Here is a 13361-nt window from a genome sequence, read left to right as displayed (position 1 = left end):
AGTTGAATTAAAGGCGCTATAGGATATAATGAGGTTTCCTCATTTCTTACTTCGCACTATTCGGATTAGTTTTTCTTTTTCTAAGTGACATTTGAGTTCGTTATTAACAGAGGAAATCTGTCCTGTCATGTATTGATTTGGATGCGACTGGAACTTCAAACCAGAAGTTTAGCTGTAGATATGGTATTTGATGAAGGTCGAAATAAATGAGAACTGCAATCATATTGTGCAATCACAGATGTTGGAATAAAGATGGGATTAGATTTCTCAGAGGACCCAACTGAGTATGGAATTTACTCCACAATTTTTATAGAGGTTGTATAAGAAAAACACAGCCGTATTTGATTTGGTATTAAAATGAAAAATAGGTCTGCAAAACACACATTTACCTAACCTTCTCCGGGGGAAAAAAAATATAGTTTGAATAGGAACATTTATTATAGAAAAAAATGATTAGTAGTAATGTTTGTACCGTTCGCTTTTTCAGAAATCGGTTACAAATAAGCCTTTACAGACTGATTATTTTCATTTCCTGTCCTAGAGCCAAGCCTGAATGAAAAACTGTGGATTAAATTAAATCAGTCTCACTGCGAGATACAGACCAGAAACCCACTCTCGGTTCTGTCACATAGAGAAGTGGTTTTCTGTGAAGAGGTTGACTGTGACCATGAAAAAGCTGTTTACTGTAGGTGAAGTCTGCTGCTTATGAGTTTGACTGGTAAGTGTAGGATAATTGCAGGTACTTTTGAATATGTTTGTGGTGGCTGGTTGCAAAGATTTCCCATGTGGTAGTTTTTAATTATGGACTGTTTCTCTGTCGATTTGTCTTTGTCCATGCTTTCTCAACATTCCTTTTGGTTGGTGCACTTTTTATGTCCCTATTGAGTCATTTAACATTCTGTAAAAGCCAGTGTTGGTTGAATCTGTCTAAAGCTATTAATGGATATGAATTACCAGATGACTGTGTTTACCACGAGGAGCATGAGAATCTTACGGAATCTAATTATTTTTGGCTTAGAATCAATTCCATGTTAATTTAATAATATATTAATAGTTAATAATCATATATTAATAGTATAGTTATAATAAGTGTACTTCTTTAAAGCACGGGCTAGCAATGTACCATGCAATCAAAATAAAATTATACAACGAATAAAATGAATTAATGGCAAAATTTGATATGTTATTTATTAATGAAAACATTATATTTTAGACAGAGAGGGGAAATAAAGTGGCTGAAGTTGCTGTGCAGCACATTAAAAATGGTATTGATCAAGCACTTGGCCTCTATTCCCATCTATCATTTTATCAGCAATTCATTTTCATTGAGAGTGATTTCATTGGAAAACCGCAGATAGAGAAATTGAGTCCATGTCTGGACTCCGATATTCTATGATATTCCATCATTCAGTTTCAGTAGAAAAAAAAATCAACTTTTCTGTTAGCTGTAATAATTTAATATTTATGTGATAAATATTGCTTTAAATACATATTCTAAAGCAATGCTATATTAAAAACAATAGATATTTGACTGTAAGGGTAGTTTGTGATGCTGAGAGTGTCAGTCCGTGTCTTGTTTCAGAGAAAGTGTCATTTGTAGTATATCAACATGTTAATAAATGCACGTTACACACAAATATTTCAGAGGTGTCGTCTGTCATCATCTCAGGGGAGGTCATGCAACTCTTTCACACTTTTGCACCATGCAAACAATGCTTGTGAATGGCTGGGGAAAAAAAAAAAAAAAAAAAAAAAAAAAACTAGGATAAGACGTTGAGCTTCATGAATCATTCTGAAATACCTTGAAATATTTGAGAACTGCATTACTCATTTAAGGTACATTCAATGACATTCACTCAATAAACCCTCTAGATGAAAATAGTAGTCCATCTGCAAGTTCAGTAAATAAACTGCTTTCCCCTTAAAACTAAAAATACAATATAATTTCCTTTATACATACAAAAAAAAAAAAAAAAAAAAGAGCATCTGGTAGGTGAAAAGATTACTTGTTTATGGACACTCAGTTCAGCTTTTTCAATCAAACATTTAAACAACAAAGACTATGTGATTAAATGCTATTTATTCACAAGAAAACGATGAATGATTCAGGCCTCTGAATCTTTTAGCACAGCCTCTGATATTACAGAATTATACAATTCAATTACACATGGTTGGTTTACATATGCTAAGACAGTATATTGAGGGTAGGTATAGGTAGAAATAAGAATAAATGAAGAGAAAGAAAACAAACAGCAAAATGTAGCCACAGACTGCTTCCGATTAGTGCTGATCCATTAAACCTGTCACTGACTTGCCCTCAATTAAACATTAAGGCGGGCGACTGTATAATTTTCATTTCTTCACATTCAGTGACATGTCTTATGTGGCCAAACAAAAATGGCAAGTCAACTGATGTGGCTTCTACTGAGCTGTACTTTTTGTGTGTCTCTGCCTCCTAAAAAACACTTTAGTTTGTAGCAGTCCTCATTTAGCCATTTTAACTTGAAGTGTTTGCTAAATGAATAAATGTTTGGATTGGAAATTGTTAATAGTGCACTTGATCATACATTAGACATCAGTCATGAGGAGCCTTTCAGTCAGAACTCAATCCACAGCCAACTTTGCAATTCACCACCATTCAGTTAGACTCATCAATGACAGAACCCTCCTGCTGCAAATAGATAACATACAAAGTATACTGTTGCTGCATGAATAGGCATACATAAATCTTGTAACAGATCTAGACAGGTGGATCTGGGGGAGGTGGAAGGTTTCAGAGATATTCATCCCCAATTATGGTGATACCTTTAGAGTGCATGTTACATTCTATTTCTAGCTTCACTAGCTGGCTATTGTTGCTACATTCAGTGTATCGCAGCAGTTATATTGAGATTGATGTTACTCCTAAAAAAACTCTCCATTCTCGTGGTCTCACAGTGCCTCACCTACATCTCTGTACAAGCTCATACTTCATTTGGAGTTTTTTTATTTTTTTTATTTTGCTGTAGTATTCATACAGACTTATGTAATAATGCAACTTCAACATAGTCTTTTGTTCTTTTTGGAGGGTTGTAGCTATTCTTTATATCTGAAAGAGGTTGCAATACTAAAGTAAACTCGTACTGCTGTCAGGAATAGACACTTAGCAGTGAATGTTTTTATTCTTTCATATATGTAGGTTGAGTTATACAGCTATTCATTTGAAATTTAGAAAAATATGTTTTTTAGCCAAAAGGGCAAATGTTATCAACCTTGTGTGGTGACTGGAAGAACTGTAAATCCAAATAATAAAGATTTTTTGACCGTGCCTTTATACTTAAAAGGCCTGATTTTTTATTACTTTTTTTTTTTTTTTTGCCACTGGCCCGCTTTGTATCTCCTATATCAGACATTTGAGTGTGAGTGAAATGGTTCCCTTAAAAAAAATAAAAAAATAAATTAAAAAATAAAACAAAACAAAACAGTTTGGTACTAAAGTATAATAACACCTATGAAATATCAGTAAGTTTGCAGTTTCAGTAAGTTACAGATATTTTATGAGTTTACAGTGTGGTATATTTTGTCACAACATAGCTTCGTGTTTTATCTAAAATAAATTTAAGATAATAATATTTTAAGGCTGTGGATAGTTAAAACTGCTACTTGACTTATTATTGATAGGTAGTGTTTTTGGCAGTAAAATTAGTATATTATATTTAATTTATCCCACTGGACAAAACAAAAAAAAATGGTTGAATTTGGGCAAATTTTGTAGGTTATCATTCTGCACTTACAGAGGTTTTGTATAATGTGCACAGCAGACATACTATTCTTCAGAAATAGTGCTATGTGTTATGAGTAATGTAGTAATATGTTATTCTGAACCTCTTTTCCCGCTCCTTTCAGATCCTGGTGCATGTGGGCTTTCTGACAGAGGAATCCGGTGATGTGTTCAGTCCAAAAGTGTTGAAGGGTGGCCCGCTCGGAGAGATGGTCCAATGGGCAGACATCCTGACCACCCTTCATGTGCTGGGACATAACCTCAAGATATCACTCTCAGTCAAAGAACTGCAGGGGTGAGTCTCTTGATAATGCTCTTACCTTATTAATATTCAGAAGGCAAGCATTTGCTTTGGTACTATTTATGGTCTGATGGCCTGTGCAGATGTGTGTTTCAGTTGCATTGTTTTGACGGTGATATTGAAATGTGATCAGATACACTATGTATTACATATTGTTAAAGGGGTTATTTGTAGAAATCAGAAACTCTTGTTATTAGCGACACCGGTGGACATTAAGTGAACTGCAGCCAACAACTTAACAATCCTAACCCTACTATACTTTGCATGTTTTATTTTATTTGGATTTATTTTTAGTCATCTCTTACCTTGCCTAAGGCACTGAGTGACCCAGAAACCACAAGTGCCGCTTTAAATTCCTGCATACAGTACTGAGTGTACTGAGTGACAGCTCCCATAGTCAAGTCAAGTGACTATTATTTGTATAGCGCTTTTAACAATGCAAATTGTGTCAAAGCAGCTTTACATCAGCTTGATATAAAGCTGGGTGGCTTTATATCAGCTTTACAGTATTTAGACAGGGAAATAGTGTGTCGAAATAGTGTCATTCTCCTCTGGCCAGACAAAATCAGCAGTTTAAATCTAGGCTAAAGCAGAGTCAAATTGTGCAGATGGCTCATCTGGTTCCTGTGGTCTTGTCCCGATGGCCGTCTAGGAGACATGGTCTTCACTGGGGATCAGTCTCTGGGGCTCATCTAGTTGTCCTGGTCTCTGCTAACGTTCAGGGCTGTAAAGGTCATCTCTAGGTGCTGATCCACCATCTGATCTGGATACGGATTGGATCCGGGTGGCTGCAGTGACCATCTGATCTGGATACAGTCTGGATCTGGTGGCTACGGTGACCTCAGAATATGAAAGAAACAGACTAATATTAGCGTAGATGCCATTCTTCTAACGATGTAACAAGTACATCGGGTGTTTTGGGAAGTGTTCCCGGTTCCGGTTGACCTAATTAATGCAGCCTAACAATCATTTAACGGATTTGAATTATAGAAATGCGATAGTGTATTATGTGTAAGCAAGGTTAAAGAGATGGGTCTTTAATCTATATTTAAACTGACAGAGTGTGTCTGCTTCCTGAACAGTGTTAGGTAGATTGTTCCAGAGTTTGGGCGCTAAATAGGAAAACGATCTCCCGCCCACAGTTGATTTTGATATTATAGGTATTATCAAATGGTCAGAGTTTTGAGATTGCAGCGGACGTGAAGGACTATAATGTGATAAGAGCTCACTCAAATACTGAGGTGCCAAACCATTCAGGGCCTTATAGGTAATTAGCAAGATCTTAAAATGTATACAATGTTTAATAGGGAGCCAGTGCAGTGTGACAGAACCGGGCTAATGTGCTCATACTTCCTGGTTCTAGAAAGAACTCTAGCTGCTGCATTTTGAACCAGCTGGAGTTTGTTTATTAAATGTGCAGAGCAACCACCCAATAAAGCATTACAATAATCTAGCCTCGAGGTCATGAACACATGAATTAATGTTTCTGCATTTGACATTGAGAGCATAGGTCGTAATTTAGATATATTTTTAAGATGGAAAAATGCAGTTTTACAAATGCTAGAAATATGTTTTTCGAAGGAAAGATTGCTATCAAAAAGTACGCCTAGGTTCCTGGCTGATGATGAAGAATTTACAGAGCATTCATCAAGTATTAGACAGTGATCTAGGTTATTACATGCAAGACATTTTTGGTCCAATAATTAACACCTCTGTTTTTTCAGAATTTAGCAGTAAGAAATTGCTAGTCATCCAGTTTTTGATATCAACTATACATTCCGTTAGTTTTGCAAATTGGTAAGATTCATCAGGTCGGGAAGAAATATAGAGCTGAGTATCATCAGCATAACAGTGAAAGCTAACACCATGTTTCCTAATGATATCTCCCAAGGGTAACATGTAAAGCGTGAAAAGTAAGGGGCCAAGTATTGAGCCTTGAGGTACTCCATACTGCACTTGTGATTGGTATGATACCTCTTCATTTACTGCCACGAATTGATGGCAGTCAGATAAGTACGATTTGAACCATGCCAGTGCATTTCCTCCAATGCCAACATCATTTTATAGTTTATGTAAAAGAATGTTGTGGTCGATAGTGTCAAACGCGCCGCTAAGTTCCAGTAGCACTAATAGAGAGATACAACCACGATCAGATGATAAAAGTAAGTCGTTTGTAACTCTAATGAGAGCACTCAGTACTATGTTAAGTCTAAAACCTGACTGAAAATCCTCACATATATAATTTTTCTCTAAGAAGGAACATAGTTGTGATGATACTACCTTTTCTAATATCTTTGACAGAAAAGGGAGATTCGAGATCGGTCTGTAATTACTTAATTATTTGGGGTCAAGTTGTGTTTTTTTAATGAGAGGCTTAATAACAGACAGTTTGAAGGTTTTTGGGACATATTCTAATGACAATGATGAGTTAATAATATTCAGAAGAGGATCTATTACTTCTGGAAGCACCTCTTTTAGGAGCTTAGATGGAACAGGGTCTAACATACAGGTTGTTGGTTTAGATGATTTAACAAGTTTATACAATTCTTCATTTCCAATAGAAGAGAATGAGTGGAATTGTTCCTCATGGGATCTATACTTACCATCTGATGCGATACTGTGGCTGACAGCTGCATATACTGTACATACAACAGTCTGGTTGTGTTTGCTCTAATTATATGCGAAATGTCCCTGAAAGATTTTAAAGCGCTTAATTTGTACTTGTCTTGGATGCTGTAGTTTTTATTAGAGCTGAAGAGAAGGCTATTATGAAATACCCTAGGGGTGACACCTGCTTGAATGTGAGCTTGTAATCAGTCTGACTTTGTCAAACTGTTGACGAGAAGACGGCAAGCGTACAAAATAAACCGTTAAATCATGTATATGAGCTTGGAACTGAATAAACGTTGCAGTGAAGGCTTTGATAAATTGCAGGAAGAAAAATGTCAACGTCGAACATTGAACTTTACTATCTCTGGATGCTCCTAGTGAATTTAAATTAGTTGAAAAACTGGAGCACCATGACAACAGGTTTCTGTCTCGCTTCAGGCTGGACAACAACCAGCTTGACCTTCTCCTGAGAAAAAGGTACACTTTTTTCCTTCTTGCGCAACATAGAGGTGTGAACATTTACATGGAAAGCATACAAAAAAGTGTTGTCCCTAGTGCTAAAAAAACAACTACAACTTAGTTAAGTAAAGAATAATGTACAGCCAGCCATCATCACAAATACAAACTTAAAGGGATAACAGGATCTTGTTTCAGCCTGAATGGGTTTATTTTTTTCTATTTTACTAATGATTGTACAATAAACACATGATAGACTATGCTATTATATCACTAGACAATAGACTATTAGTGGTGTAAAGTATTGGGGTAAATGTAGTTAGTTACTGTTCTTAAGTATTTTTGTCTACTTTTGGCTCATTTCCACCAAGCGGTACGGGTCAGTACAGTATGGTACGGTACGGTCCGGGACTGAACACTCTGATCTAGCTTGCGTTTCCATTGCCAGCAGTACCCTCACTTGATAGGCGTGGTGTATGCTGGAAAGTAGCGATCGACAATAAAGCGTGACGATAAGCACAACTCTGCCTCTTTTATGTTTTAATGAACAATAATAGCCATTATAAAAGTATAAGTACAAAGTATAAGAGGCTTATATAAGAGGAAATAAAGACAAAATGTGAGCTTGTAATCAGTCTGACTTTGTCAAACTGTTGACGAGAAGACGGTAAGCGTACAAAATAAACCGTTAAATCATGTATATGAGCTTGGAACTGAATAAACTATTGTAGACGTTTAAGAGACTGTTGTGTTGACCTTGAATTATTGAAATTTTGAGGTGTTCAGTTTTATATTGATTTTAGAAAATAGGGTAATACTTTAGGGACCAATTCTCACTATTGACTAGTTGCTTATTGGCATCCCTTTTAATAATATATTGGCTGTTTATTAGAACTTATAAAGCACATATTCTGCACGACCATATTCTACATCCCTAATCCTACAATACCTAAATTTAACAACTATCTTACTAACTACACTGAACAAAATTATAAACGCAACACTTTTGTTGACATGGTGACATGTCCGGTGAGTATGCTGGCCATGTAAGAATTGGGATGTTTTCAGCTTCCAGGAATTGTATACAGATCCTTGCAACATGGGACCGTTCATTATCATGCCGCAATATGAGGTGATGGTCGTCGATGAATGGCACAACAATGGGCCTCAGGATCTTGTCACGGTATCTCTGTGCATTCAAAATGCCATCAATAAAATGCACCTGTGTTCGTTGTCCATACCATAACCCCAGCTCCACCATGGGCCACTCGATCCACAACGCTGACATCAGCAAACCACTCATCCACATGACACCATACACGCTGTCTGCCATCTGTCCTGTACAGTGAAAACCGGGATTCATCCGTGAAGAGAACACCTCTCCAAAGTGCCAGATGCCATCAAATGTGAGCATTTGCCCACTCAAGTCGGTTACGACGACGAACTGCAGTCAGGTCGAGATACCAATGAGGATGACAAGCATGCAGATGAGCTTCCCTGAGACGGTTTCTGACAGTTTGTGCAGAAATTCTTTGGTTATGCAAACCGATTGTTGCAGCAGCTGTCCGGGTGGCTGGTCTCAGATGATCTTGGAGGTGAAGATGCTGGATGTGGAGGTCCTGGGCTGGTGTGGTTACACGTGGTCTGCGGTTGTGAGGCCGGTTGGATATACTGCCAAATTCCTTGAAACGCCTTTGGAGACGGTTTATGGTAGAGAAATGAACATTCAATTCACGGGCAACAGCTCTGGTGGACATTCCTGCAGTCAGCATGCCAACTGCACACTCCCTCAAAACCTGCGACATCTGTGGCATTGTGCTGTGTGATAAAATTGCACATTTTAGAGTGGCCTTTTATTGTGGCCAGCCTAAGGCACACCTGTGCAATAATCATGCTGTCTAATCAGCATCTTGATATGCCACACCTGTGAAGTGGATGGAGTATCTCGGCAAAGGAGAAGTGCTCACTAACACAGATTTAGACAGATTTGTGAACAATATTTGAGAGAAATAGGCCTTCTGTGTACAGTATATAGAAAAAGTCTTAGATCTTTGAGTTCAGCTCATGAAAAATGGGGGCAAAAACAAAAGTGTTGCGTTTATAATTTTGTTCAGTGTATTAATAAGTTGCAAATTATGAGTTTATTGAGGCCAAAGTCATAGTTAATGATTAATGCTTTGTTAATAGCGAGAATTGAACCTTAAAATAAAGTGTGAGCAAACATAAATATGCGATTGCTCTTCTATGAAATCAACTGTTTCTTGTTTTTCACTGGCCATTTATCTTAGGTATTGAGGTGCATCTTTGAGCCTATTCAGCATAAGTAAAATACTTAACTACTGGTGAAATCAGATACTATAAGACTTTTACTCAAGTTGTGTTTAAATTGGTGACTTGTATTTTGTAATACAGTCTTTTTCACTGTACTTGTACTCAATTATGGATTTCAGGCACTCTTTAAACCTCTGGACAAAGGTATTATTATTATTATTATTCATTTATTTATTAATTTTTTTGGATGATGTGGACAAATGATTTATGTGTTAACGCTCCAATGTCAAGAATGTCAATCAAACAGAACAAAATCAACTTTCAGTTTATTATTCAGCCTTATTTGTTTGTTTGTTAATTCATTCATTCATTCATTTTGAAAATCTGGATACAATTTCACCAAAATATTTGACAATGTTTGAAAAGATTTATGACCTAACACATGGTGTTCTCTATGATAGGGTGCAAAGGCCACTTAAAGTAAAAGAATGTTATTTTCCCCTAAAATGATACTGTGCATGACACAGTAAAAAGAAAAACACTACTGAACACCCGTAGAACCCCTTTATTTGTGAAATCTGCATGAACTAAAATTGTAGCTCTTAGTAAAGCAGAATAATACAGATGATTGATATACAATATGAAATGCAACCAGGAAAAGGGACACAGTTGTGTGTTGGTACAGTGCCCTCCACTAATTTTGGCACCCTTGGCAAATATGAGCAAAGGCGGCTGTGAAAATAAATCTGCATTGTTTATCCTTTTGATCTTTTGTTCAAATAACTTCACAAAATTCTAACCTATCATTGAAGTAAAACAACTGAAAATGGGGAGAAAATCTTGTGATGAAATAAATGTTTTTTCTCCAATGCGTGTTGGCCACAATTATTGGCACCCCTAGAAATTCTTATGAGTAAAATATCTCTGAAGTATATTCCCATATTCATATTTATATGTTTAGCACACCAGGGTGACTAGGAGCATGAAATTGTCCAGCCATGACCTCCTGTTCCAAAGGATTATAAATACGAGTAAATGTATATGTATATGTAGGGTAAACGTACCTATTAAGCTCACGTACCCATTAAGCACACTTCCATATTTGAGATCAGATTATAAAAAGAAAAAAATAATTTATTATCCTACTTGATGTGTTAACCAATTGATATGTTTGTTACTATATACCTCCTATAATTTCAAGTCAATCAGATCATTGCACACTGAGATATGAGTCTCCATGTGTTCACACTGTCTGGCGGCCATTTTGAAAGCTGTCTAAAACTTTTCACCAAAAGAGGAGCCCCTTTATTTAGAGTGCGTTATTTAGATGTTTAAGCCTTTATTTTGGGTATGTTTCACTACTTAGTGTAAAATTAAGAGATTAATGTTCAGACTTTTGCATATTATAACCTGGAACTTGGATGTGGGAAATAATTACATTAGATCCAAAAGATAGTTTTAGCAACACAGTGCAGATGCTACAGAACACAGTTAGTTGACTAGCTGTATAAAACTGTGTACTATGCTAACATATTACTTCACAGGCATTCCTGGCTTGTACTTTTACATCCATAATATTATAAATTGACAGTTTATTGCTGGTCTGTCGTTTTACAGTGCTGTAATTTTTAAAGATTTCATATTATTGTAAGGTGAGCCTAAAGGGTGCACTACTATGAAAATCACACAGCTTCAGTGTGACATCAATAAGAAAAAGTATAATGTCATAGATATTGTTAATAATAGTTGTTCATATTAAAATATGTATGAACTTAATACATGACCAAGACTATTTATTTAGCAAAGTCCTGTCATTTTAATAAATATTACATGAAATTTATTAAAAAAAAAAAAAATTGTGTGCTCTCTTTAAGATCTTTCACATTGAACGTCTATGTAAATACTTCATAAACAGACTTTACATATAAACTGATGGTTGTCACTTTAAATTAAGTTAATCGATTTTCTATGGAATCAGTCGACTCAAATCTGTAGACTGGCTCTGACCTTTGGCAACTAGCATTAACTTCTCCAGACTGTAAATCTGTGGAAAATCGGGGGGGAAATTGTGTAGTGTATTCCAGCCATAAGAGACTACAGATAAGTTGACATCCATTTAACAAGAGGTTTCATAATGAGGCTAATTTCTGTGCTCATCTCCATGAATTAAATGTTTTATTGGTTTGTTTTATTTGATTTTTGAATATGTGTTACTTAGCTGAACGTGGACTAGTCTAGATGTTGCTATGTGCTTAGGCAAGGCAAGGCAAGGCAAGTTTATTTATATATCACATTTCATACACAGTGGCAATTCAAAGTGCTTTATATAAAAGGAAGTGAAATAGTCATTAAAAATAAAAACAAAATAATAATCACAACAATAAAAACAAAGTGATTTAAAAATTGATTTAAAAAAAAAATTACAACATTTAAGAATAGAAAATGAGTATACATAGTGCAATCAGTTTGGACGTAGCACAGTGCTCATTCAAAAAAATGCACAGCTGAACAGATGAGTTTTGAGTCTGGATTTAAATGTGGCTAATGTTTTAGCACATCTGATCTCTTCTGGAAGCTGGTTCCAACTGCGGGCGGCATAATAACTAAAAGCGGACTCCCCTTGTTTTGTGTGAACCTTTGGTATTTCGAACTGACTCGATACTAATGATCTGAGTGGTCTGTTAGGTTTATATTCAGTGAGCATATCTCCAATGTATTTAGGTCCTAGGCCATTTATAAGATTTATAAACGAGTAAAAGTACTTTAAAATCAATCCTAATTGTAACCGGAAGCCAGTGTAAAGACCTGAGGGCAGTCCTTTGTGATATGCTCAAATTTTCTGGTTCTAGTCAGAATCCTGGCAGCAGAGTTCTGGATGAGCTGCAGCTGTCTAATGGTCTTCTTTGGAAGGCCGGTGAGGAGACCATTACAATAATCCACCCTGCTGGTGATAAAGGCATGAACAAGTTTCTCCAAGTCTTGACTGGAAACAAAACATCTAATTCTTGCAATGTTTTTGAGATGATAGTATGCTGATTTAGTTACTGCTTTGACATGACTACTAAAACTAAGGTCTGTCTCCAGAAACACCCCAAGAGTTTTGACTTGGTTTTTAGTTGATTGACCCCAAGACTCAAGGTATGCATTAACCTTGAGAACTTCATCTTTGTTTCCAAATGCAATGACTTCAGTTTTCTCCTTGTTTAACTGAAGAAAGTTCTGGCACATCCAACAGTTTATTTCATCAATGCTTAAATGACACTTCATTATGAATATATAATTGATCAAATAGAGTACCTTGTTGCTTGATTTTATTGTTCTGTTTTTTTTTTGTGATTGACTTTGTACCTTCAAAAATATATATTTTTACATTTATTCTTTAAAAATGTTCCTTAAAATAAACAAGAATTTTTAATAAAACATGATGTGAGCTTAATGGGAACAGGGGTGTGATTAAAGGGTACAAAAATTTACCCATTAAGCACAGCCAGACCTTTTGAATTTAATGATGTACATCATAATTGAAATTATTTTTGTCATTTAAAACAAAATGAAATATTTTAGTGTGAGAGATTCATATTTTTTTGTATTGAAACCAACATCTTGTGCACTAAAAATGTCTCGATGTGGATTTTGGTGAGCTTAATAGGTACGTTTACCCTATATGTTCTTTATACAGAAATCTGACTCATTTTACCCTCGTTTTCAAAGTCTGGCAGTTTCTTGGGAAATTAGGAGGATTAAAAGGAGGTAATGGTGTAATTCATGGTTTGCTTAACAGTTTAATGCATCGAGCAATGCTGACGTGAGTTGTGAAAGACCTATCTGTCAGTCTCTGTTCAGTATACAGTTCTATCAGCCCTCCTCTGATTAATGGTTCAATTCACTGACAGATAACGCCATTCTCACTTCACCTTCAAAAGTTCAGCTTTTGGTTTTTGCCAATCTTGTTAACTGTCAGGC

General features: G+C 35.9%; 1 protein-coding gene across 3 annotated transcripts in view; it reads left to right on the top strand.

Moving 5' to 3' along the window:
• Positions 1-13361, top strand: part of LOC131533819 (alpha-1,6-mannosylglycoprotein 6-beta-N-acetylglucosaminyltransferase B-like) — a 108061-nt gene that overhangs the window by 48071 nt on the left and 46629 nt on the right. For all 3 annotated transcript variants that reach the window (XM_058766274.1, XM_058766267.1, XM_058766265.1), the window contains one exon: positions 3886-4055. In XM_058766274.1, the coding sequence (XP_058622257.1) occupies positions 3886-4055 (170 nt within the window). The remainder of the gene's footprint in view (positions 1-3885; positions 4056-13361) is intronic.

The sequence above is a fragment of the Onychostoma macrolepis genome, chromosome 03 (assembly GCF_012432095.1).
Source record: "Onychostoma macrolepis isolate SWU-2019 chromosome 03, ASM1243209v1, whole genome shotgun sequence".
NCBI lineage: Eukaryota > Metazoa > Chordata > Actinopteri > Cypriniformes > Cyprinidae > Onychostoma > Onychostoma macrolepis.
This window is presented reverse-complemented; position numbering and strand designations above follow the sequence as displayed.